General features: G+C 46.3%; 1 protein-coding gene across 1 annotated transcript; it reads left to right on the plus strand.

Moving 5' to 3' along the window:
• On the plus strand, nt 1-27,416 carry LOC121444496 (GTP-binding protein Di-Ras2). Its single transcript, XM_041646308.1, has 2 exons — nt 1-447; nt 26,742-27,416. The coding sequence occupies exon 2, from the start codon at nt 26,778-26,780 to the stop codon at nt 27,375-27,377; it is 600 nt and encodes a 199-aa protein (XP_041502242.1). The 5' UTR covers nt 1-447; nt 26,742-26,777; the 3' UTR covers nt 27,378-27,416.
• The last annotated feature ends 533 nt before the right edge of the window (nt 27,417-27,949 follow it).

A 27,949-nucleotide genomic window follows, 5' to 3' on the forward strand; every position in this document is an offset into this window, starting at 1 on the left:
ACCGCAGCGACCGTGCTACTCCAAAGCCAGAGCTTGAGGAGGGCGGAGCCGGAGGCGGGAGGCCAGAGCAAGAGAGCACCGCGTGGGAGGACTGCGCAGAGCCAGGCGTGTGTACTGACGGTGCACGGCAGTGACACTGTGCTGGTGGTTGCAAGGCTGTGCAGAGCCGGGGCGGTTGCACAAGGCAGTGAGGGGCAGAGTAGGGCACAGAACGTTGCACTGGGCATTGCACTGGGCGTTGCACTGGAGGTGCAGGGCTCTGGGTTTTGCAAGGGGCGTGCTGTACTCTGGGCGGTGAACAGGGGCGGTGCGGGGCGCAGGGCAGCTGACAGCGTCATCACCCGGGAGCAGCGCGCGCTCCGCCTCAGCAGCCACCGCATCGCGCCGCGCTCAGCGGGTCCCGGAGCTGCGCCTGGAGACTAGCCGCGCTGAGCGGGCTCTCCCCAGGTAAGCGACCTCGGCTCTCAGCTGGAGCTGGATGCAGCTCGCGGGTGCCGGGCGCTTTTTGCAAGTCCCGGGAGCCAGATTACTCTTCGGGGCTGAAGAACAGTATGCATCCCAGAACTGGGAGAGGGGGACCATCCAGCCTCATCCTGCATCCTCCAGGAGGGGAGGGGAGGGGTGAGCACGAAGCCGTAGCTCTGTTGGGAGAACATTAGAATAAACATAACATTGCTTTGAAAGAGCAAAACCTCTGGGTTTTACACAGATTAGGGATCCCGTCCTAATAGGAGTTGCGGTTGGGAAAATCCTTCGACTGCAGGCATTGTCATGAATGCGGAAGTGGATCCCGTGGATTTAGGAAAAGTCACGGAAAGAGAGACAGCAAGAGCTTTCTGAGTCCAGAAGAGACCACTGGGGGATTCCTCATGCTTGGAACCCGGCCTCTAGACTTAATGCTCCGGAAAGAGACCCGCCTCAGCGTCTCCTTTCCCATTTTAAAGACCAGGCTTGGGATATCCACGGGACTCCCTTTCTGCTCCTGGTGGGAAACTGGGAGCACAGGCAAGGCTAGGTGTAAGAATGTGGGTCTCCATCAGAGGACAATGACAGATGGCTGCCTAGGGGTTGGACTTCACCCTGTTGTGCAGTTTCACGTCCCAGTTCAGATTCTTTGGGGTTGGGGGAGTCTTTGGCACTGAACACCCCGCGCCTCAGTTGTTCCATGCTTCCAAAGGCGGAACACAGTGTAACTTGAGTGGAGGAATTCGTGCACAGCCCGCCTTGCTTAGGGATTTATTTCATGTTCTGGTCCTTGTTACCTTTAAATTGGCCCCCAGGCATGCTAGTTTATCCTAGCAGAAGTTTTATGATTTGCTTAAAAAAAATCCCATAAAATCTTATTTTAAAGGGATATTTTGTAAGTAACAATAAAAGAGCTGAAGTATTTTACATCTCAAATCATCCCAAATGTGCTCTTTCCCACTGGCATTTGGATTCGAGGAGGTGGAGTGGGCGGGAGAGAAAAGAGGAGGATAAAATTAGAATAAATTTAACTAATTTGTATGGGAATCATACTTTTTTATTGCTGTTGCCTGCGATTGCAGACTGTTCAGTTTTATCTGTGCTAGTCCTTTATATTCGAGAGGCCCCTGAGCTGGGACACAAGAAGACACAACAACCCCACGTCCCCCATCCCCAATTTATCTGAGAAACAGAAGATGCCTCAGAGTGGAGGTCCATTTGACTGAGGCCGCGGTATTTCGTGGCTGTCCCCAGGAGAGCACAGGCCAGGGATGGGGAGAGCGAGGGCTAGCTGCTGAGTAGCCAGGCTCAGAATCTCTGCTCACTGCTCAGTTTTCTTGTGCTGGAAACCAATCTGCAGGGCTTATTCAGAAACCTCTAGAAGCTTATGTTGTGACTGCTTTAGTAGGGATGCTCCTGAGGTCTGGGACACACAAGTTGAAAGGCATGCTGGGGACTCCAGCAGCTGGCTAGCAACCAGCCTTGCCAACAGAACTATTTCGGCCTGAGAATGGCAGATGGGGACCTTGCTACCAGCTTCACATATGTGTTCCAGCCTCGCCAGCACACGTAATTCTGTATTTCACTAGAAACGACTTATTCTCATCACAAATGGCAGGACATCAGATGGAACAACCCAACTCTCTGAAATAATGGGGCTTGTTTCATAAAGAAAGAAATTTTGCCTCTCGTAGTCAAACCTTTATTGCTCATCCTCAACAGTTAAGGGATGGCTGGCATGTTGAAAGCAGTTGATGGGTTTAGACAAAAAACATCACATGTCCAAGATAAATGCAGTATGCTTTTGCAGCAGAGAATTTCCATTTGTCAAAGAGAGCATCTGGTCACCCCTGGTGGGAAGGCTCTGCCACTTGCCTGTCGAAAGTACTCGGCGTTGACTTTTCAGCACAGCCAGCCAGTGTCCTGTCCTCCCTCTCACAGGAGCGTCAGTATCTCTATTGATCGTCTGTGCTTCTGGCAGGGGCACATTGGCCAGGGACAGATGTCTTTTCAGGACTAAACTGATTTCTATGGCATTAATTGATTTGGGTAATGATTTCTCCAGGGAACATTTCAAAAATGAAGATGATAATTTCCATGTTGTCAAAATTGCTGATGTTCTCTCTCGCCTTCCTTCCCTCCCTCCCTCCCTCCCTCCCTCTCTCCCTCCCTTTCTCCCTCCCTCCCTCCCTCCCTCCCTTTCTCCCTCCCTCCCTCCCTCCCTCCCTCCCTCCCTCCCTCCCTCTTTCCTTCTCTCCTTCCTGGTCCCCTGTCTGTGTGTTTGTGTGCAAGGGGCGAGCACCTGTGGGGGGTACATGTGCGAACGCGTGCGTGTACATTCATTAGAGTGATGACCGGAGATCATTGTCGAGGGGCTTCTTTGGTGGCACTCTGACTTGTTTTTTGAGGCAGAGTCTCTGACTGAACTTGGAGATCACTGATTGATTAAGTTGCTGGTAGTGAGCCTCGGGGACCCTCCTGACTCTGTCTCCTGGATTACAAACACTAACTGCTGTCCCTGGCTTTTTTATGTGGGTGCCATGGATCTGAATTCAGGTTTTCTTTCTTCCTACACTTGAGCTATACTGACTAAGCCATCTCTTCAGACCCTGGGGCTCTTTTAAAAGTTAAATTTACGAATGCCTGCACACATAGTTAGGCATCAACGTAATGTTATCTCATTGCTTTCAAATAGTGCTTTAGTTTTTAATTACGTGGCAGGCAAGTGTCTCTTCCGTGACTTGGTGAAAAGTTCCTGAAGAGATGGGAACGGATGTCTTCTCTCTCTTCTTTTCTGTTGCTTCTGGCAAGTTCTGAAAACATTCCTTACAATCCTCTCCCTAGGGCAGCAAATGCTTCCCTGAAAATCAGTGCTGTCCAACGGACGTGGAACGGGGAGTGCTAACATGCGGGGTTCGAATTGCATTGTTAGTCACACCAGAAGAGAAAAAAGGAGCAGGTGAAATCAATTTTGATATTTTCAGATTTAGTATCTTACATGTCAAAACTAACCAATTAAAGGTTTAGTCAGCATGAAGCACCAATACTTTTTCCTTCTTTTCTTTCCCCATGCTAAATCTTAGATCCTCAAGGGCATCGCAATACAGATCAGCTACTCAGTGTGACCAGTGGCTAGTAAAAGCTAGCAGAGGCCAATGGAATGGCTTAGTGGGTAAGGGTGCCTGCCACCAAGCCTATTGACCAGAGGTCAACCCTGGGATTCACATGGTGGGAGGAGAGAACCAACTCTTGCATATTGTCCTCTGACCTCCTAACACGTATATGTGGAGGCTAGAGGACCGTTCCAGGAGTTCTTATTATTTTGGGACAGCATCTCTCATTGAATCTGGAACGCATTATTTGATTAGACTAGCTTGTTGCCTAGCCCCAAGGCTCCATGCGTTTCCACTTCTTCATCATTGGGATTACAAATGTGTGCCATGTTCTAGCTTTTTATGAACACTGGGCATCAAACTCAGGTTCTGATCGCACAGCAGCACTGTACTGACTGAGCTGTCTGCTCAGCCCTCTGTGTACTTCTCTGCCAGTAAATAAAGAGGACCAGCTCAAATAATTGCCATGATCCTATGAGAATTAGCTGTCTGCATCCAATCTTCCTGGAGACTAGAGGTCTTTATTGCAGAAGCTAGGGATAGGCACCAGCTCTGTCCTAGGAGGTACTTAAACTGTCCTGGGTTTGCTTCAGCCAAGTTTCCTATTTAGTACCTCTACTGAGGAAGAACCAGCAAACTCTTTGCTAAATTCATGCACGTTGAACAGGCAGTGGTTTGCTGTGTGACTCGATACGGTGTCTCTGATCTTTGGGTGCTATTTACCACCAATATGAGTATTATCAGTGTTTAAATATGCTTATTTTGACGTCATTAGATAAGGTTCGTGTGAAATGTAGCTCTCTACACTTGACTCTCGGAACCTGCCTGTTGCTTGAAGCAGCGTCTCGAATGACCTGAACGCGAAGGTTTCAATGTGATTCGGCAGGCCAGTCAGGACTGGAGAGGCACCTACTGGTGCCCCTGGGATCTCCTGCTCAGAATTTCTAATGGAAGACTTTGAAAGAGAGCAGCATTTGTGTCAAAAAACTTCAGGCAAAAAAATTCCAAAGCTAGTTAATGTCTGGAAAAGAATTACTTTTCTTTGAAAATGGAAAAACTCAGGAACCTTCCATTAGGGCTTTATACAATGATTATCCACACATCCACTCACCCACACGTGAACAGTCATATACCCTGCACACCCATGTACTCACAAACACACACACACACATCCATAAACACACACATCCAAACACTTACACAAACCCAATACCCACATATCCATATATCCACACACCCACAAAACCACAAACTCACACATCCCCACACCCACATATCCATATACCACACACCTATATACCCATACACTCATATGCCCATATAGCCACATTCCCACACACTCATATACCCACATATCTACAACCCCCCCCACATACCCATATTTCCACATGTCCAAACACCCACACATCCACATATTAACACAACCACATACCTACACAACCACATACCATAATCCACACACCACACACCCACACATTCATATTTCCATATGTCCACACACCCATCTACCTGCATATCCATACCCACACTCCTGCACACCCATGCATCCATACCCCAACACCCTACCCACATATCTACATACCTGCATATCTTCATACAACCAAACACACATATAGCCACCTGCCCAATTACCCACCTGTACACACTCTCTCATAAACAGACGTACAACAATTTCTTCTTCAATGTTTCCAGAGGAGTAGGGTCAGTCATACATCAAAGATTTAAGAATTCTTTAGGGAGGAGGAAGCTTCCTACCTGTGGCCCTTAGATTTCCAGGTGTTTGTGTGTGTGTGTTTGATGCTGGGCTTGAACTTCAGCTGGCTTCTTATTGTAGCAGCTTTGGAACTTTTGGGTTTGGGGGCTGATCTGAGAGAAGACGGTCAGAACCCATGCCTCTGCATCCAAGGCAAAGTCATCCAGCTCTCTGTGGCATTCAAATCTAATCCTTGAGGACATCCCAGCTCAAGGCAGAACCTTCATAAGCGTGGACTCCCTTTTCCAGTGTGACCACCTAGCCCCAACTACACTAAGTATACACATCCGAGGTCAGTAGGTTGCCTTCCTCTTCTCATCAATGAAACGGTTCCCCGAGACTTGAAGAGAGATATCTATCACTGCCCTCCCCATGCTTAATAGTTGTCCAAGCATCTCACTTCTTTGTCTTGACCTTTGCCCTCTCTCTTAGGACCTCTTTGAACTTCACTGGTGGTTACCAGATACTAGAAAGCAGAGGAGAGAAGATGGGGAGGAGTGGGTTCTTGCTCACTGATAGGAGCAAGGAGTGCCATGGCCCAACAACAATCTCAGATAGCAATAGCAAACTGTACATCTCAACAAGCAAGGAGAACTGATGTGCAAAGTGAGTTCTCACCCTAAAGACAATGTCTGAGGAGAGGGAGATGCTTAGCCTGATACATGACATTTTCAGGTATCAACACTCAACATGCTACATCAATTATTTGTGTGTGTTTGTATCTGTTAATTATATGTAAAATTAAAACAAATTTAATTAAAAATTTAAAAGGATGAGCTAGGGAGATGGCTTCATCGGGGAGGTGCTTGCATCACCTTCAGGGGCTCAAATGCAGGTGAGTAAATACGCAGTGTGGTGGCATGAGTTTGTGATCTCAGTGCTGAGGAGATAAAGACAAGAGGATGCCTGGGACTCACTGGACAGCCCTTCTAGTCAAATATGTGGGTACCAGGCCAGTGGGAGACCTTGTGTCAAAGGACTGAATAGCATTTCTGAGGGTAATGCTTATCTCGCTTCTGTGCACACCCAAGTGCAACCGTGCACATATGAGCATGCATATACACCCCCCCACACACACACACATGCACTTAAATTTTAATTGAGAACAGTGAATGGAAAGAAAACATGTATGCCCCTCACGAGCCCTGCATGACCATGGTAGTGAGGTAGGTGCAAAGAGGAGCGTGGAATTACCGGCTGGTGGAAATAGCTGGGTGACCTAGATTTGTAAAGCTCCTAAATCACCTACATTATCGTGATGGCCAAGCAAGCATTTTGTTTGGTGTTTTGATTTTCCCAGGCGGGTTCACATGGAAAGAATAGGGAGGGGATAGGGAGTTACCTCCCTGTTCTTATGTCCTTTGAATGCTTGTCTGAATCCTGTTTGTGCGTGTAGTAATTTCAGCAATTTTGAGGGGGGGGGATAAATTGTGTCATTGGAACAGATATCTAAACAGAAGCAAATGTAAATATGGGAGAGGGTGTAATAACCTGAGAGCAGGGAGGATTTTTCTAACCTGAGATACTAAAAAGAGAAGATTTGCTAAGTTGGATTCATACATGTGATGGTTTGAATGGAGCTGGCCCCCATAATCTCATAGGGAGTGGCACTATTAAGAGATGTGGCTTTGTTGGAGTGAGTATGACCTTGTTGGAGGAACTGTGTCACTGTAGGGGCGGACTTTGAGGTCTCGTTTGCTCAAACTTTGTTACTGTGATCAAGATGCAGCAGTACCGTGTCCGCCTGCATGCCGCCATTCTCCCCACCAGGATGATAATGGGCCGGACCTCTGAACTATAAACAAGCCCAGCTTAAATATTTGCTTACAAGAGTTGCCATAGTCATGGTGTCTCTTCGCAGCAATGCAACCTCAAACCAAGACAACGCATATTCTGCATTTTTGCCCAAATAGAAACAGCATCAACAAATAGAATTCACAACCTATTTCAGTTAACCTGATTTCTTAATTGGGCGGTTTTCGTGGCTTAGACTCATCAGAATCCCTTGAGGGGTTTGTGGGGCTCACAGCCCTAAGACTGGAGCTGAAGTGTAGTTCAGTGATACAGCCATTAGCTGACAGGCAAGAACTCTGGGCTTGATCCTCAGAACTGCAAAAGAAAAATAAACAGATAGCCAGACAGGCAGGCAGGCAGGCAGACAGACAGACAAACAGACAAAAAACCCTAAATTGCTGGTTTCAGTACTTCAATCAGCAGGTCTGATTCAAAATCTAGATGCTGGTGACCCTGTTTGGCCATGAGACATTTGAGAGGAACTTTGTGTAGACCAGGCTGGCTTCAAACTCCCAGAGACCTACTTCAAAACACAAAGGGTAATAGTATAGTCTCCTTGTGTACTAGGAGGTATCTGAACAGGGAGCAAGAACTTTTAACGTGAAAAGACGTTCTCTGTCAGAGTCAAACGCAGGTATTTTGAACCACCAGAAAGAAACAAAGAATTTGACAACATACTGCAGCAGGCAAACTTGAGGAATCAGCGTTCACATCCCATGGGAGGTGAGAAAGCAGAGAAACTGGCAGTGATTTTGGATTGGAAAGTGAAAATGTACTAAGGTTAAGATTGGCTATATCCTTTAAGCATAGCAGTACCATGCATAAGAGATTTTTCTCCACAGATATGGTTTTAAAGATGAAATATTTATATAAAAATGGTTATTGATGGAATAAAAGACTTCCCACCATGGACTTCTGAACAGCTTATAGTGAGCAAACTGCATATCTCAGGAGACCAGTACTGGACAGATGGTAGGCTAGAACTGGACAGACAGCCTGGACAGAGGGCATAGTTTCGTCTCTCTAACTCCCCACCTCTGGTTGATCTCTCCCTCCAACTGTGGACCACTGGATTGTTCCCTCACCATGGTTCTAGGCCTAAGTGTCTGCCCAAGCCATTAGCTTGCAGCTAAAGATTTCCTCCTCTCTTACACACTTGAAAGAGAGTGCTTCTGGCAACTGAGCAAGTTGCCAGTTTGAATCCTTGTGAAGCAGTGAACCTGCTCTGTGCAGACTGGGAAGACGATGGAGTTCATTTGTCTTACGCGGTTTGCTTTCCTAATGATGAGTAGTGTCATTTTTGTATCGGTAATGTTTTGAGATGTTTAGATAGTGACATTCTGAGAATTTACTCTTCTGTGATTCCGTCTTTTAGACGAGTTCTAGCCTCCCTTAGACTTCTTAATGAAAATACAAGTCAAGCTTTAGGGTAAAGACAGCCCTGAGACTGCCAAAGGGACCCAAACCTAGGCACTGTGGAAACTCATAGAAAGTAGTGCCTGGGACTAGTAATATGTCTCAGTGAGAAAGCTCTCATGCAAGCATGAAGACCTGAGTTCAGATCCTCAGAACCCACTTGAAAGCATCATGGTAGCACACGCCTATAGTACCAATGTTCCTACAAGAAGACGGGAGGATGGGAGAATTTCCAGATGCTCTCAGACCAGCTAATGAAGGGGTGAACAGCAAAGAGACCCCAGCTCAAACAAAGGAGGAAGGTCGGGACTGACACTTGAAGTTGTTTACACACACACACACACACACACACACACACACACACACACAGAGAGAGAGAGAGAGAGAGAGACAGAGAGAGAGAGAGAGAGACAGAGACAGAGAAACACAGAGAGATTATCAGCCTTTCTTTTCAACCATACACCCAGCTGCACACGTACTATAAATGCATGTGCATATACAGACACACAGATCTCCACCCTATGCACACAAACACACCTTCCTTGTTACCTTTCCAGAAGGGTCTAGAGCAGAGGTTCTCAACCTTCCTAGTGCTGCAACCCTTTAATACAGTTTCTCATGTTGTGGTGACCCTGACCACAAAATTAATTCATTGCAACTTTATTAACTGTAATTTTGCTGCTGTTAGGAACCCTAATGTAAATATCTGATATGCAGGATAACTGATATGTCATGACCCACAGGTTGAAAATTACTGGTCTAGAGACTTATCAGACCTCAGACCAAGGATTCCCTGTAGAATGATGCTTTCTTTCCCCTATTATCCCTCTGCTAAGAACACTCAATATCATCTTATCATTTCATTCCTCCTTCCTCCTGAGATGCACAGAGCCCAAGGCAGCCTGACCTCAATGTCTGGTGGCCTGGCTTTTCCTCGCTAGACTAAGCAGGAACTCTTATCTCTGGCTGTACTGAAATGAGAGCTATCCCAGGATGCAGGTGTAACCTGTGTTTTCCCTGCAGCATGTCAGCTCAGCCACTACACAACAGTGTAGGTGTGCCCTGCTCGCCTCTTGGTATGGGTTTTCAGCGAAGCACCCACAATGCCTTTGGTGAGTCAAAGGATGCTCAGCTGTCATAGGATTGCTTTTCTCAGCTGCATGTGATACAGACTTGAAAGCTGCTTGGCCTTGTCATGGGGAGTGTTGGAACCCAGGGCCCCATGCTCAGGGGCTGCAGGCCTCCACTGGTTTTCAAGGCTTCCTGGATTTGCTGTCCTGACCATGCCTGGGTGTGGCATTCCATGAGTGAAGACTCTGCAGCTAATATCTGGATATTAATAATGAATAGCACGTTTCCTCAGCTCTCAGACCTCATCTTTCTGGTCCTCTAGGATACTGGGTCTTCTTTCTTCTTACCCCCTGCATGTTGAACTTGAGTTGAAACACCCCATCCTCAGTCTCACTTCCTTTATCTGGAGAATGAGGCCATTGGTGCCTGGGTCACCCTCAGACTCTTGCTGGGTGTGTGTGGGGTAGGGAGAACGGGTGTGTCTGTAGGTGTGTATACATGTTCATATATGTGCTGGTGGGCGTGCATATGACAATAAGAAGTCAAACTCAGGTGTCGTTCCTCTGGGGTCATGTCCCTTGTTTTATGGGAAGGGTCTCTCACTGGACTTGGAACCTGCTGATTCAGCTAGGCTGGCTGGCTAATAGGCTCCACGGATCTGCCTGTCTCTACCTCCCCAGTGCAAGGATTATAAGCTTTAACACGGTACCACTGCGGCATATTTGTGTGGATTCCAGGACTTGGGCTTGGTTTCTCAAACCTGCCTAGCCTGTACTTTACCTCTTAATGGTGCCCCTCTGCCCATCACTAGTTGCTGTTGATGCCCTACTGTTTTCTGTTGATTTAGTCTGCACTTCCCTTGCTTCAGGCCTGCTTTGTCCCTCTGCAGAATACCAAGGCTCTCTGCAAGAGCAGCCCACTGTCCTTGGTGATGCTGGCTGTGCTTTCTTCTGGTATCCTTTTGTGTGGCCTCCCCTTGCTGACAGTAGCTCTCCCCCTATCATCTGAAAGGCTCACACTACCCCCTCCCAGCAGAATGTGCAGCCTTGAACCAGCTGAGATGATTTTTCAACAGAGAGCCTTGGGTAGGACCGGAGCAGCAGCTCCACTGTCTTGCTATGGTGGTAATGACCTAATCCCCTGCTATTGTAGCTTAGGGCTCACTAGAGAGATCCACTCATGGGGCTGGAGGGATGGCTCTGCAACTACCAGCATACACTGATCTTAAGGTGACCCCAGCTTGGGTCCCAGCACCCACATTGGGCAGTTCACAACTGCTTGTGACTCCAGCTCCAGGGGACTCCAGTGCCTCCAAGGGCATCAGCACTTGTGCACAGACATACAAATACTTTTTAAAAAAGAAGTCTGAAGGGGGTCACCAAGTCACCCAAACCCTTTACCACATACCACAGCATGAAAGGTGCCAGAGCAGAAAACACGGGCACTAGGGTAGAACTCCGTGCCCAGGGACTGTCTCCCACAGTCGGCTGATTAGTCCAACCCTTCTCAGTTTGTTCCTTAGAAGCATAGCATAGATTCATTCATGCCCTGAACAGACTGTTTATACACACTTCTTGTGGGCTCACAATTCTCACCCCTGGGGGTCCAGCAGCAGCAATGAATGGATCAGATAAAAAAAAAAAAACAACAACAACAACCATGGATAGCTTTTTAAAAGCAGAGGTAGAAACAAACTTCAAAACAAGGAAATAGTGTAGGGAGCCAAGAAGGCCCCTTTGCTCCAGCTTTGAGAAAGAGGAAGCCACAAACCACCACTTGGCTGTAAATAGAGGCAGCTTGGCTAGAGACATTCTGGTTGAGAAGGCTGATGTTTGAGCCTGTGGGAGGTCAGGATGGGAGCCCCATAGATGACTAGAGAAACAGTGGTCTGGGGAGAGGACCACCCAATAGAAAGGTCCTGAGAGAGGAGCATGCTTGGTGTGACCAGGAGCGGTGGAAACTTGTGTGGCTGGGAAGAAACGAGCTAGGGGCACGATGGTAGAAAACAGGTGTGTTGTGTGTGTGTGTGTGTGGTGTGTGTGTGTGTGTGTGTGTGTGTGTGTGTCAGAGAGAGAGAGAGAGAGAGAGAGAGAGAGGCCGATTGAGGGGACTTGAGCATGAGTGAATGCTCTGGACCCCACAGGGATCGGAAGAGCCCAAGGACCATGTGGAATTAGCCACTTGGGTGACAGCTTCAGAAAGGCTGGTACTAGACATAGAAGCTTGGAAAACTGGCAGTGGCAGTGGAGAGCGACCTGTGGGTGGTATCACCTGAGGGTGTTGCTGATGGAGTTGGTGTGAAGTCTGGGGGCATGTGGGGGTAAGGAAGACGCCGGGGTGTTTGTCCTGGGTAATTGGAAGGATCCTGCTGATGGTACCTGAGATAAGGATGCTGCAGGGGAGTCTTGCGTGGCTGTGGGGGAACTCAGCTTTGCCTAGATGCAATGCTCTTGGAGGAGTCAGGGAAGTCATGTCTACAGTCTAGGAGGAAGGTCCTGGCCGTAGGTTGTGAAGTTGGCAGTTGTTGGCATAGGGGTGGTGTTTGAGTTCATGAAGGCATCCACCTGTGCTGTGGTGGAGAGCCAATGAGTAACTAGGGCTGGGGAGGGAGGGAGGGAGGGAGTCCTGGTTAGGGATGCAGAACTCATCTTCCCATCCGTCTCTATTCTTCCCCATCCTGGAGGAGCTGTTCTCAGAATGCACTGGAATTGCTGGCATCTTACAGCTAGGCTCCTGTCTCTAGGCCTGCCCTCCTGCTGGGTCTTCACAGTGGTTGTTTTGATGGAAGTGGAATGCTGTGGCTTCCCTGTATGAGCTACCTGGTGGCTTCCCATTCAGTTCAGATCACGCCTGATACCTAGCCCACTCCCTCGAGTCTCCATAGGACCTGTTTGTTCCTGTCTGTGCCTTTGCTGACTATATATACTTTATCCATAGGAAGGCTCCCCTTTGTTTCCAGAGTCCCTCAGCCCCTGCCTGTGTCTGCACCTGCTGCTCAGTGCTGGACAGGTCCTGTCCCCTCCACATCACCTCTCTTGGAACATTGCCCAAGCATCCTGCTTATTCTATCATACCGTATGTTCTTGGACTGGATGGGGCATGTTACATTGACTTGTCTTAATCAAATGGACCCACATTGATGGAGACCTTCCATGTGGAAGTGTTGTGTAACAATTGGATTTTCAAGCTTTTAATTGTGCAGATAGGAGCGTTTTAATTTTTTATTCCATCTGTATCTATCTATCTATCTATCTATCTATCTATCTATCTATCTACCTATCTATTGTGTGTGTGTGAGTGTTTGCACATGAACATGTACAGGGTGTAGCTTTGTGGTGTTGGTTTTCTTCTACCATGTAGGCTTAAGAGATGGAATTCAGGTCAGTGCTTGGCAGCTGAGCAATCTCACTGGCCCAGAGGATAGAAGTTCTCTCTCTCTCTCTCTCTCTCTCTCTCTCTCTCTCTCTCTCCCTTCCTTCCCCCTCTCTCCATCCCTCCTTTTCTCCTTCCCTTCCTCCCTCTATTTCTCTCCCCATCCCTCCTTTTTTCCCTCCCTTCCTCCCTCTCTCTCTCTCTCCCTTCCTTCTTCCTCCCTTTGTTCCCTGCTCCTCTTTCTCCTCATCCTCCTTCTTTGCTCCTGAAAGCTCTGGGACATTCTCTGCCAGTGTTCAAGTTTCTTACATAAGATAGGATGATATTAGCATATAATCTCTATATAACCTTCCTATGTTAGCCCATCTCTGGGATCCTCATGATGCCTAAGACAATACAAATCTCTGTAATGAGGAAAAAAAATGAAAGTTTGGTATGAAGTTAATATTTTTAAATAGTACCTGGAAGGGATGGGGACAAGTTCATTTGGTAGAGTGTTTGCCTGTAAGCATGAAGTCCTAGGTTTGATTCCTGGGGTCATAAACCAATACATCTTTTTTTTGGACATTTTTGACCTCAGGTTGGTGTAATCTATGACCACTGACCCCATGAATGTTGAAGGACACCTGTGAGGCTGCTATGTATGCTCATGTACCATGTATGTTCAGGTACCATATGTGCTCATATACGTCTTCTCAGGATGCTCTTTCCCCTTCATGATTGGTTTCTCAAAGAAGATAATGATTTTTAATTGAGTTTATTATTTTTGAGACAGAGTCTCATGTAGCCCAGGCTGTCCTGGAACTCTTCATGTAGCTGTGGATGGCCTTTAATTCTGACCCTCCTGCCTCCTCCTTCAAGTGCTGGGATCGCAGGTGTATACAACTGTCTTAGTTACTGTTTTATTGGTGTGAAGAGAAACCATGACCAAGACAATTCCAATACAAGGAAACCTTCAAATGGGGACTTGCTTACATTTTCAGAGGGTTTTCTCTTATTGTGGCGGGAAGCAGACAGGCATGGTGCAGGAATAGTAGCTGAGAGCAGAGATCCATAGACAGCAGGCAGAAAGAGAAAGAGAGAGAGAGAGAGAGAGAGAGAGAGAGAGAGAGACAGAGACACAGAGACACAGACAGAGAGACAGAGAGACAGATAGAGACAGAGACAGAGAGACAGAGAGAGGTCTGGGTCTGGTATGGGCTTTTTAAACCGCAAAGCCCCTTCCCAATGACACACCTCCTCCAACAAGGCCACACCTCCTAATCCTTTTGGAATAGTCTGTCAACTGAGCACTAAGCTTGAAAACAGATGAGCCAAACAAAGTCCATTTTCATTCAGACCACCACAGCCACCATGCCAAGTTTTGGCTATAGCTTAAGCCTTTGGTTACTGCATTAAGCCACTGTATGTTAGTGCTTGCTTCCACGGCCACCCTCATCTTCATATGACATATTAGGGTCTGCTGACCCCACAGGTCTTAAGTATGAAAACCTAAAGGTTTCCTGCCTGCAACTGCCAGACGCTTCCGGATTCAGCTCCTCCACCGCAACACTGACAAGGGGCACAATGATGACAAATGATGTAACTCAAAAAGGTGGCACAGGCGATGGATTTACTCGGAGTCTGCTCCTGCCGTGATGATAAGCTGCTTACATGTGGCTTTCATTTCAGTCAACACCGCCATCTTGGGGGAATTTGCTCTTCCATGGACTTCTTCAGAGAACTTTGCTCTTATTTTGCTCCCTGCCACTGATTTTATTGAGCGTACAGTGGATTCTCTCAGCAAATAACCAACAAATAGGAGTGTTTCCTATGCACCCAACCCAGTCTTGAGACAGTGAGCTACATAATGGTGGATGGCCCCACTGCACTAGCCTCCCATGTCTAAGAAGAGAGCGAGGGGTGGATGGAGGAGACAGAGGGGGAAGAGGATGAGAAGGGATGAGGAGAAGAAAGAGAAGGAGAGGGAAGAGAAGGGGTGGCAGAGAGGAGGAACAGGTACACACAAACACAAAAATAATCCCAAGAGAAGAATACATGTCCCCAAGAGCTGTGCTATTGTAAGAACCTCATTCTAGAGAGTACCAAAGAGATGACCTGAGATACATGTAAGCATTTGTGTGTTCGTCCAAGTGTTTTGTAAACCCCTCCTCCTGACGACTTCTAACAATGCTGCTCCTGGACTGCTGTGATTGCCCTCTCTCTTCTTGTAGGTCACAGAGAACGAGTTCTCAGCCACCGGGTATACATGCTGGTGTGATGTTTGCCTCCAGCAAGCAAATAAACATTTTCCCCAGCCATTTGTGGCTTTGTCGTTTTATGATCAAGTTTTTGAGCTTTAGTCATTTTTATATAGGCACATATTAACCCTGTGTAATGATGGACTTCTTTATGACATATTTGACCCTGTACATAATATATCTTGTCATATTCATCCTCCATTGTCCTCTTGTCCCCTGCCACTCCTAATGATCCTTTCCCCTACTAATTTCTCTCTCTCTCTCTCTCTCTCTCTCTCTCTCTCTCTCTCTCTGTCGAGTTTAATTAGGGATTTTAAAACTTAATTTGACTTACTTTTTATTGTATGTGTGTGTGCTCACGTGTGTCACAGTGAGGTATGGAGGTCAGCGGACACTTGGAGTGATTTCCCTCTCCATCACGTGGGTCTTCAGGCACAGTAGCAAGTGCCTTTATCTGCTGAACCACTTGCTGGCCCTTTATAAGTTTGTTCAACATGACCCTGGGAGGGTTTGTTTGCAACTGCTTAGGCCAGTGTTCACAAGCTTGAAGATCCGTGGGACATCATGCTCTTAAAGTTGATTGAGAGAGACAGGTGGGCAATGCAGACCCTAGATGTCCCGTGCCAGACATGCAGGGCATTTACAAATGTATTTTTTGACTTATTTCTTTTTCTGTGACAGAGTCATATAACCCAGACCAGTTTTGAACTCTTGAACCTCCTGCCTTTACCTCTTGAATACTGGGATTAGAGATGTGAGCTACCACATCCTTCCTGTAACCACATTTAAACAATTAAAAAAAAAATGGAAGTGAGAAAGATGCCTCAGAGATGAAAGGCACTTGCCACCAAGTCTGATGACCTAAGCCCCATCCCAGGAACCCACAAGACAAAGGAGAGAACTGACTCCCAGAAGTTGTCCTCTGACCCCCACATGCACACCACAACTGTCTCCCTTAGCATGCACAGGTAATAAATAGATATAAAGACAGAGGTGGTATTGATTTAAATAATATGTGTATAAAATAAGTATTATCATTTTAATGTGTGATCTTTACAGAAATGTGGGTGAGCTGTCTGAGTCAAAAGCATCCAAACACATACGGTTTCCCAGTAGCTGGTAGCCAGAACGTTTGAAAGGGTGAACTTGGCACTAAGTGTTGTGGCCACACTCACAGCTTCTCACCATCATTAACAATATCAAATTAAAGTCGGGAGACAGGCATGCGCTTTCATTGGTCTTCTGGAGAAATTAGATTGGGGAAGTGACTGTCAGACCAGATTAGACCTCTGCTATTTATACTGTGTAATACAATGACGGAAGGAGCGTGTTTGCCTGGCTAGTACCAACATTTTCACTGACACTTCTGCTAAAAGATTAGGAAAAAACTTTGCAAATACAGTCTTACATCTTTTTCTTGTTGGGAAAACCTTCACAGCATACAATCTGCATTAACCGTTTCGGGTGCACAGTTTAGCATTAATGCAGCTATGTCATTGGACAGCAGTACCACACAGATCCCGTTGCCAGAATTCTCCATCTTACATGGCCAAAATGCCACCCTTACCCCACACCTTCTGTTAGCCCCGCAACCCTATTCTGTGTCCTGTCTCTATAAATTTGAACATAACTTACATTTCCTCACAGATGAAAACACGGGATCTGTGCATGTGTTTTTCATGTTGGTGTGTGTGCAGGTTCATGCATGCATGCATATTTTGAAGACACAGTCTACCTCATGTCTTAATACAGGGTCTCCCACTAGCCTGAAGCGCTCCCATTTGGCTAGAGCAGCTGGTCAGCAAACCCCAGGGCTCTTCCCATCTTTCCTCCCCAGTGCTAGGATCCTAAGTGTTGGCCATCACACAAGGATATTTTTGTTGTTTTGTTTTGTTTTGCTTTTTGAGACTGGGTTTCTCTGTGTAACATTTCTGGCTGTCCTAGAACTCTCTCTGTAGACCAGGCTGGCCTCAAACTCACAGAGATCTGCCTCCCTTGCCTCTCAAGTGCTGGGATTAAAGGCGTGCGCCACCACCACTGGGCATTGAACTGCTGAGCCATCTTCCGAGCTCCAGCATCTTTTTGTAACCCATTTATCTTACTCTTGCTGTCCTCGAGGTTGGTGTGCACTGTTGGGGTTTCTTTCCTTCCCCAAGCCGGATGGTGCTCTTTCTCCATTATGTGTTGGATCTGGCTTATTATCCATTTATTGTCCAGGGAGGTTTGAAAAGCTTTCACCTCCCAGCTATTGTGAATAACGGTGGTTGCAAATATTTGAGAAACAGTGGTCAACTGGCTGCCCACATCCTGTGAAATGGAGTTACTGGATCCCATAATAATTCTCTATTTAGCTTTCTCCAAAGATTTAGCCCCATATTTTAGCTCCACCATCATGGTGAAAATGTTTCTGTTTTCCTACATCTTTGTCATCATTAGTTATCATCTTTAAAAAAATCATGTGTGTGTGGGGGAATGTGCATGTTGAGTATGGGTGCCTGTGGGAGGGGGCTGTTTCAGGCTGTAGTGAACTATCCAATTTGGATGTAAGGAACTGAACTAATGTCCTTTTGAAGAACAACAAACACTCTTAACTCTTAACTGCTGAGCCGTTTCTTCAGCCCTCATTTATTATTATTTTTACTTTCTTTTTTATTTTTGTTATTTTGAAAGAGTGTAAGGCAGTGCTTCATTCTGGTTTGGGTTTCTGCATCAATGGCTGGTGTTAGGTCCTCTTCGCCTGCTTTAGAGAGATGTTTGTGGAGATCCCTTGTTGGCACTTTGCTTTGTTTATCTTTTGTTTGCTTGGTTGCAGACATTCTTGGCATCCGGAGGGTGCTAGGTCCTCCTGAGATTGTATGTCAGCACTCTTAAGCTTCTCAGTGATATTCTTGTTGGGCAGAGGTTGAATGAGGCCTGACTTAGCTACTTACATGAGATGCTAAGGGGTCTTAGTGGTTCAAAACAATCTTTAAAAACAGGAGAACGAACTTGGAACACTCATACCATACCCCCATTCACAAATTTATCTCAAAGTTTCAAAAATCAAAACAACGTGACACTAGCGTGTGCAGAGACCCAGGAACCAGTGGAGTACAAGTGAGAATCCAGAAACACAGGCTCGTGTTTACAGTTGAATGATTGGTGTAGGAAGTTTTTCTCTCTATGTCTTATTTTCATTGGTTGAATAAAGAAACTGCCTTGGCCTGTTGATAGGGCAACACTTAGGTAGGCAGAGTAGACAGAACTGAATGCTGGGAAGAATGGCAGAGAGAGAGAGAGAGCCGCCATGGAGCCAACAGGTCAGACATGCTAAATCTTTCCCGGTAAGCCACGACCTCATGGTGAACACAGATTATTAGAAATGGGTTAAATCAAGATGTGAGAGTTAGCCAATAGGAGGCTAGAGTTAATGGCCCAGGCAGTGTTTAAATGAATATAGTTTCTGTGTGATTATTTCGGGTGTAAATTTAGTGGGGTGGCCGAAACAAAGGACCCGCTCTCCCTACAATAAATGATAGTTATTTTTTTTATTTTTTTATTTGTATATATGTGTGTGTGTGAGTGTATAAGGATGCACACATGCTCATGGGGTCTAGAAGAGAGCATCATATCTCTTGGAGCTGGAGTCCCAGGTGGATGTGAGCTGCCCAACATGAGTGCTGGTAACTGAACTCAGGTCCTCTGAAAGAGCAATGAGGACTCTTAACCACTGAGCCATCTCACTAACTCCCAGGTGAGATACTTTTAACAAGGGTCCTACACTATCAATAGGAAAATGTGGGAACAAATGATGGCGGGACAGCTGGATACCCGGAAGGAAGAGAATGCAGCCTGAAACTCAGCTTATACCTTATGTGAGAATTAGCTCATGGTGGATCAGCAAGAAGAGCTAAAACCGTAGACTCTTAGAAGACACATGGGAAATTCCCATGACCTTGTATTTAGAGATGAGGTCTCAGATATAGAACCAAAGAAATTTTAAAACTCCTTTCCAGTCACTTGCCAACTCGGTGCATTTTATTTGGCCTGGCCTGGTATGCATGGGTAGCCTTGTCCTCCTGTTCCTGACAGTGAGTGAGGCCCTTAGGCCAGCATCACCCCATTGCATCACGGGCTGGTTCCATATGTACAGAGTCCTGGGCCCCAGAGGCCTCTGCCCTTTAGTGTTCCTTCTCCCAGGGGTCAGCATGCTGCACTGAACATTGATAACTGGTCCTTTGACCAGAAGAAAATGTTATTATTTATGTCATTTTCCTTGTTCACTGCTTTTACCAACATGAAAGAACAGAAACAAAGAAGATCTCACAAATGCAACCAGGATCTGGCCAGTCTGGTCTATGTCCTAAGAGCCTGTCGTAGTCTCCTGACATCTTGCTTTTAGCCAAGGTTAAGCTATGAGCTTATTTGTCTCATGAAAGCAATTGACCTGAAATAACCACATGGAAACTCTTACATCTTAATTTAACCCATTTCTATTGATCTGTGTATGCCCAAGAGTCTGTGGCTTACCAGGTAAAGTTCTGGCATCTGTCTCTGGCGGGGGGCTACATGGCTTCTTCCTGACTCCGCCTCCTTTCTTCCAGCACTCAGTTTAGTTTCCCTGCCTAGTTCTGTTCTACCCTATCAGGCCCAGCCAGTTTCTTTATTAACCAGTGGTATTCACAGCATACAGAGGGAATCCTACATCACTTTATGTTGGCCCATGGGTCTTGATGTGAATGATGGAGAGCTGCATCCAGCGATAGTGGTCTTGATGGTAACATCCTGAGATGGCACAGGGCATAGTGCATATGTACACATGGCATAGCTTTTGTCCTTCCTATAAAGCCACAAGATTCAGTGATGGGATTGCCACCCCGATTTTGACAGAACTGGATTCTCAAATTCCCAGTGTTAACACTAGAGCCAAAAGGAGATTTTACCCTCTCAAGTCCTGGACTAAAACCCCGAGGGACAGTGAAATCATACCAAAGTCATAGCACCGCTAAAAATAATTCACCTGTCATGTTTATACCCCCCAAAATGCAGTGTATTCAAGGAAGCAGGTAAATTAAATTTCACAAATTTAACTGAGAATGATTTGGGAGGAAAATTCCAAATAATCCAAAATGTTGCAAACAGCAAATTAATCCTCAGTCAGCAAAGTGTGATGGGAACAGGTGTCCTTTCCTGCACAGATGGTCCATCCTGTTGTCTACCCCTGTGTGACATCCTGTCCATGGAGTCCCTTGACAGGAGCTGGAAAAAAACCAAAGGCAAAGAATGGAGCACCGATTTCAAAGTTTAGAACAAATGGCTACAAGCTCTAGAGAATTTAAATATTGCAGTCTGTTTATCTATCTGTCTATCTCTATCTATCTATCTATCTATCTATCTATCTATCTATCTACCTATCTATCTATCATCCCTCCCTCCTCCCTCTGCTCCTTTCTCTGAATAAAGACAACCCTGCCACATGCATACTGGATTCCTGGGACTCCTGGATCCTCCCAGATGTATTTCATGGTTTAGCCTACACTGACTCTGGTTGCAGGTATTTCCTATCCTAAGCCCTGTACGACTCTGTAGTCTTCTTTCTCCTTTATTTAGCTACTGTGTTTCTTAAAGAGAGCTCCGCATTCCTTGTCTGGTCTGTGGCTCTCTCTTTCATACTCATGACTCCCGTACTCTTTCCGACATAACTTCTTCATGCCCTGACTTCTGCCATTCACTTCCCCCCGTGCATGTCTTGAATGAGCCTCACTTTGTCTTCACGCGACTACCACGTTTCCAAACTCAAGGGCTTGCTGTCTCTTTCCTAGCTGGTCCTATGCACACCTAGCCATCCACCTGAGAGTCAGACCATGGATCCTTGTGGAATCTGTAGAGCTTTATGAATCTAAACCTTCAGATTTCAATTCTATGCCAATTTTAAGTGAAGAAAAACGTTATTGAGAATGATCTAGATAACCACCTTATGTAACGGCACGGTGTTTGCGTCAGTTTCCCCACCCCCTATGACAAGATGTTCCACTTTCGTAGTCCCCAGCAGGCAACTGTCAAGTTTAATCAGGCTGTAGTCTGCACATTCTCCCTAGCCCTTTTGCTTCCTGTAGAAATGTCTTTACTCTGCAGGAGGCTTCTCACAGTGTGAGTGTTCAGGTTGGTCCCATTATCTGTCTACTGGGAACACAACCTGGCCTGTTGTTTTTCCCGGGTTTGTTTCACAAAGGGTTCATTTCTGTTTCTCCGTGTCTAGGAGCGATTTTTAGACCCAGCAGACACCATATAACACACAGACGATTACTGCTTCTTTCAGTGTCTTTCTTAAGTAACAACTTTACAGAGGTATAATCCACTCAATTAAAACCTATGAGTCAGTGGTTTCGGTGGATTTCCAGGACTGGGCCCACTGCCAGCATTAATAGTAGAGGATCTCCATTGTTGTAAAGGGACCCATGCCTGATCAATCGCCTCTCGTCCCCCAGTGTCTACCCACCGTATCCCAGGGTAGCCACAGATAGATGTTCTGCCAGTCCATCAACCATCTGGCACTGTAACAAACAGCAGAGATAATCAATTTAGGGAGAGAAAAATTTCGTGTTGACTCACACATTTTAGGGATTCCATCCAGTGATTGGTTGATAACTCCCTGCTCTGAGCCTGGATGATATTTCATGGTGGGAATGTGGGATGGAGAAAAAGAGAAGAGGGATGAGACTGTGGTCCCTCCATCTCCTTTGAGGATGAACCCTCAGTGCTCCCTAAACTTCTCACTGTACCCCATTTCTTAAAGGTTCCACAGCCATTAACACAAAGCCATTTAGAAGATATGCATGAATCTGATGCAGGCTTTTGCTTCATATTTGTGATTAAATTTCCTTTGCTGAACACAAGCTAAGAATGGCAGGCACAAGGACCATGTCTTTCTCCTGGGGGGGGGGGCAGACCTTAGTCTCTACCCTTAATACCATCCACACTGAGTTTTTCACAGTGTGCCCTTTGAGAAATTTTCCTTTTATTCCTGGTGTGTGAGGGCGAGTGAGTGTGCATGTGTGTGAGTGTGTGTATGTATGTGCACATGTGTTCATGTGTGTATGTATGTGTGTGTTCATGTGTGTATGTTGTGTGTGAGTGTGTGTATGTGTGTGAGAGTGTGCATGTGTGTGTGTGCATTGTATGTATGTATGTGTGTGTGTGTGTGTGTGTGTGTGTGTGCTGGCGTGACACACACATGGTGGTTATCCTTGGCAGGAGTCACTTCTCTTTCCACCATGTAGTCCCTGGGAATTGAACTCAGGTCATCAGGTTTAACAGCTGGAGCCTTTACCCGCTAAGCCATCTTGTCCTGTGTTACATTATTTAAGTTTCAAGTGTGAAGTAACTCGCCATTTTGGTATAAGCCCCACTTAGTTATGTTGTAAAATCTCTTCATATATCAAGGATTCCTTGTGCCTAGTTTTGGCTGAAGGTTTTTCTATCTGTCATTGTGAGATACTGGTATAGATTTTCTTGTGATATCTGTTTTTAGTATCAAAGATCATAAATATTAGACTTAAGAAAGAACAAGAATACTATTTCTTCTTTAACTTCTTTGGTAAAAGTTTAAGAAGAATTGATATTGTTTCATTTGTAAGGGCCTGTAGAACTCACTGGTGAAGCTGTCTAGACCTGGGGCTTTCTATGTCGGTAGCTCCTAGCTCCTAATTTAATATCTTAGGGGAATACTCAAAATTTTTATTTCTTTTTGAATCAGTTTTTCCAGTTTGCATTTATTTCCTTCATATTATCTGCCCTGTTGGCACATGGGGGACCAGGGGCTCCTCACGTTCCTTAGAGTCTTTTTATTTTTGTAAAGCCAGTCAGTTTGTCTCCATTTTATTTCTGATGTTTAGCAATTCCAGTGTTACCACCTATTTGTGTAGCTAACATAGCTAAAGGTAAGTTGATATTTTTAAATTTTAAATGAACCAACTTTGAAGATTTTTTTCTTTGGATTCTCCATTATTTATCAGTTCCACCATAAATCTAAGGGCCTCCAGTCCCCGCTTTCACATCGTTTGGCTTCACACAGTTCCTCACACCAACCCTATGATGCCAGTGGACACAGACTTCCTGTTTTTCTTACATTTTCTCCTTTCCATCTGGCCCTGCCTTTGGACCAACAAACCTTCCATCCATTTGCCATCTGGTCAACCCCAGTCCTCCACAAGATGTTCCCTGGGATCCAGACAGAGTCATACGCCCCAGTGGATCCTCCTACCTTTTTCTCTCACTGGGTAACAGCATGTTCTGTGTGGACCACACTGAATCCACTCTTGGGCTGTTGGGCCCCAGACTGCTCCTCAAGGATCCTCTTGGGTAAATGCCGCGTTTGCAGTGTCTATGGGGGTGTTCCATCGAGATGAGGTAGATAAACGGTTTTGAGGTGGAACGTTATTGTTTACAACTCAGGTTGGAGCCCTTCCGTTTGAAGCCGGGGTCGGAGTTAGGGCCTCAGACCTCTCTCCCACTGAACTGCACATCAGACTTCACACCCCTTGAGCACCTGACTCCTGCTCTTCTTCCGTGCTTCTGCAGGGCAGGAGGAAGCAGCTCCTCACAGCCTGCCTTTTGTTCAGCTCCTTCAGACCTCTGTCCTCCGCCAAGCACATGCTTGTAATTTACTGAAAAATTGTGGAGTTCTCTATTTTCACGAGACAGGCGAGACCCTGTCTCGGGTCCTTGCAAACACAGTGGCTTCCTGGATGCTTACAGAAGATATTCCTTTAGACAGATAAACCTCGGTGGCTATGGATAGCATTGTTTCTGAGTCCTGTTGAACTGTGGCAACAGTGCAACACAAGACACCACGCGTTAACTATTTCTTCAGACTCCTGTGGTGTGGACTGAGAACCCGTTTGGCAACATTAAGGTCCAGATCTAATGGAACGTTACCCTACAGACGGGTCCTTTCATTCAAGTTAGAGCTGACTGGTTATAATACGAGACAGGAGCGAGTGAGGACTCAGCCTTCCCAGCAGTCAGAGCCTCCCACACTGAGGCTGGAAAGGGACATTTCAAATCAGATTCCAGATGCCATTGATTTTGTTTTCCAGTCTGAATTGCAGGACAATTTGTTATAATGCTGCATGCCTACATTGGTCTTAATTATCTCATGGACATCTAATAGACTTAATGAGACTCCTGAACAGACTTCCATCAATTAATGGCCCGACATCTTCCTGTTTTCTCTTTTAGCACTGAGGCTTAGTCAGTTGTTTGGTCAGTTCCGGTATATTCCACAGAAACTGTCAACTTACCTGAATCAGTTGTTTGGTATGTTCCAGCACATTCTAGAACAATGAAAACTTAGTCAGTACATAAGCAAATGTGCAGGACCAAGTTGAAAGTGGATCGCGGGAGGCTTGGGAGGTGGCTCCGCTGTTCTCGGGTGCAGAACCATTTCCTGCCTATATTATTTTCAGTTAATAACTTCTGGGCTCTGAAAATCGATTTGGTCAGCAATGCTTGCTACTGTCCCTCAGTTACTCAAAAGCTAAGAGAGTGAAAAGGGAGCATACAGTCTGCCTTCACAAAGCGACAGACCCGGTGCTGCAAGCGCGCAGGCCTGATGTCAATTTTAGCTTAAAAAATGCGGGCACGGCTGAATTTTCTGTGCTTTCATGTGCGGTGCGTCCTCTTTGTCTAAGAAGGGATGGAGGGAAGGTATTTGAGAGTTTGTAAACGAAGGAAGAACATTTCTTTTCAAGACTTTGTTTTTGATTTTCCGTGTGTGATCTGTGTTGGTATGTGCACGGGATCAGGGTGCCCGTGGAGTGAGGAAGAGGAGGTCAGATCACCTGGAGCTGGAGTAACAGGCAGTCGTGAGCTGCTAGATAGGAAGTTCTGAGAACAAAGCCTGGGTCCTCTGCAAGAGCAGAATGTGCTTTTAACCACCGGGCCATTTCTCCAGTCCTAGAGAAAGTACATTTATATACATTTTCTACTTGTGAGTAATGCTTGCTGGGAAAGCTTCCTGGATGCAATCTTAGTAAATATACCTGCATTGTTCTACTCTACTCATAATGCAAATTATTTATACAATTTCTAAAACATAAAACAATACTTGTTTAAAATCAGTGATGAGAACATCCAAGTTTGTTAGTTAATGTTTACGTCTTCCTACCCAGAAGACAGAGTTTATACTGTGAGTTGAGCGATACCCAAGACAACGTGGCCAGACCTGCCTGTGGCAGCCTGGGGATGCCCATGCTGTCCCTCTGTGCTATATGATGATGGGGACACAACATTCCTTTCCCCTTATTTCCAGTGTGGCCACTATTCAACAATAGTAATGATACCAATGTCTCTAAGAGGCAGAGGATTTCATGGGCTGCTAGAAACACTGATAATGCTTAACACCACACACTGAGGGCTTCCCTTTTGTCTATTTATTCCTCCCAGAATTTGGAAAGAGGGTAGACCAGGTGTGTGTGTGTGTGTGTGTGTGTGTGTGTGTGTGTGTGTGATATATATGCATTGTGTACATATTTGGGCACACATGTGTTAGAGTATACATGCACATATGTGTGCATACATGTGATGGTAATAGTTTGACACTGGGCATCTTTCTCTTTCTTTTGCCATCTCATTTACTTATAACTTAATTTTATTCTTTGAGAATTTCATACATGTATGCAATGCATTCCAATCACGTGTCTCTCCCACCCCAACTCCTCTGAATCCTGCCTCACTCCCTTTTTTCAACTTCATGTCCTCTTTTTTTCAATCTGTTCTCCAATATTTGCTATGAATAAATACATGAATGTGAGGCATCAATCGGAGCATAGCCATCTCTCTCTCTCTCTCTCTCTCTCTCTCTCCCTTTCTCTCTCTCTCTCGTTCTGACAGTGTCTCATTGAACCCTGTGATCACACATTTAGCTGGGCTTGCTGGTCAGTGAGCTTCATGGATCTGCCTGTCTCCACTCCCACCCCACCCAGTGCTAGGGTTCCAGACCTATGCCACTATGCCTGACTTTTGTGTGGGGGCTAGGGATCTGACTTTAGGTTCTCAGGCTTGAGCAGCAAGCTCTTCACACACCAAGCCATCTCCCCAGCCCTATCCCACCTCATTCTTAGGCCTAGCATGTTGTGTATGCAATAGTACTGGGACTTTGTACATTGAGGCATGTGGCATGTGTGTCAACTATTCATCGCCCACGGCCCGCCACAATTCTGCCTGTCTTAGGCTGACTCTCTTCTTCCTGGGTAAAAGGCCCATGTCTTAGCAAACATGCTCAGAGTCAAGTCAATATAGAAGAATAGACTGGCTATAGTTAGCTACAAAGTAAATCATCTGGCTTCTGGGAAGCCGAGGACTAGCTGAGGGGATTTGGGTTTTGAACTGTAGGAGCAGATAAACGGAATCTGGAATGGTTTTCAGGAGGCGATAGTGAAGACAAACGTCATCACCTGATGTTCTTCAGCTAAATAAGGCAAAACCATGCTTCTGGGATTTTCAAATGAACTCTCTCAATGTCTGCTTCTTTGCTAGGTACTTCCTGGCCAGTAGCTGGAGTTCTGAAGCAACATGCCAGAACAGAGCAATGACTACCGGGTGGCCGTGTTTGGGGCAGGTGGTGTTGGCAAGAGCTCCCTCGTTTTGCGGTTTGTCAAAGGGACCTTCCGGGAGAGCTATATTCCAACTGTGGAAGACACCTACCGGCAGGTGATCAGCTGTGACAAGAGCATATGCACCCTGCAGATCACCGACACCACCGGGAGCCACCAGTTCCCCGCCATGCAGCGGCTGTCCATCTCCAAAGGCCACGCCTTCATCCTGGTCTACTCCATCACCAGCCGGCAGTCCCTGGAGGAACTCAAGCCCATCTACGAGCAGATCTGTGAGATCAAGGGGGACGTGGAGAGCATCCCCATCATGCTGGTAGGGAACAAGTGTGACGAGAGCCCCAACCGTGAGGTGCAGAGCAGCGAGGCGGAGGCCCTGGCGCGCACGTGGAAGTGTGCTTTCATGGAGACATCGGCCAAGCTCAACCACAACGTCAAGGAACTCTTTCAGGAACTGCTCAACCTGGAGAAGCGCAGGACCGTGAGCCTCCAGATCGATGGCAAGAAGAGCAAGCAGCAGAAACGGAAGGAGAAGCTCAAGGGCAAGTGCGTGGTCATGTGAGAGGCTTCTGCGTAGAAGGAGCTGCTGCCCTTAGGGCATCTCCCCCCCCCCCCCCCCCCCCCCGTGAACCCCACTGTCGTCAGGGCAGCATGTCTGATGCCCATGTGTTAAACATTGCATTTGGCTGTGACATACCCTGCAGTGCCCTCAAGAGGCATTCCATATCCCCCAGCAGCCCACCCCTCAGGAGTTGCCGAATCTGCGATGCTCTCCGCATCCCTGGAAACCGAGGCCAGTCCTGAGCGGGCTTTAGCCATTTGAAGGCGAGGGGACTCAGAGCTGTGGACATAGGAGAAACTGAGAGTACTCTGTAATGCGTGTGTGTGTGTGTGTGTGTGTGTGTGTGTGTGTGTGTGTGTGTGACAGCAGGTTAACCCTTAGCTACTGGAACCATCCCACACCAGGAAACTTAGTTCAGAAGCCACTAACATCTTTGGGGAAGCAGCAGGCAGTCAAAGGAGGCGAGAATCCAGTGGGTCCAACATGGACCTATGGACCCTAGCAGTTCCTGTTAATGCATTTTTAGTGGGATTAAAGACAAAATACCATAGCCCCCTCCAAATGATGCTCAT

The sequence above is a fragment of the Microtus oregoni genome, unplaced genomic scaffold (genome assembly GCF_018167655.1).
Source record: "Microtus oregoni isolate MIOR12 unplaced genomic scaffold, Mior012 000128F_ref0000496, whole genome shotgun sequence".
In the NCBI taxonomy this organism is placed as follows: Eukaryota; Metazoa; Chordata; class Mammalia; order Rodentia; family Cricetidae; genus Microtus; species Microtus oregoni.

What these genes read in the sequence shown, in the direction of transcription:
- LOC121444496 (XM_041646308.1), top strand. Translation starts at nt 26,778, where the DNA reads ATGCCAGAACAGAGCAATGACTACCGGGTGGCCGTGTTTGGGGCAGGT.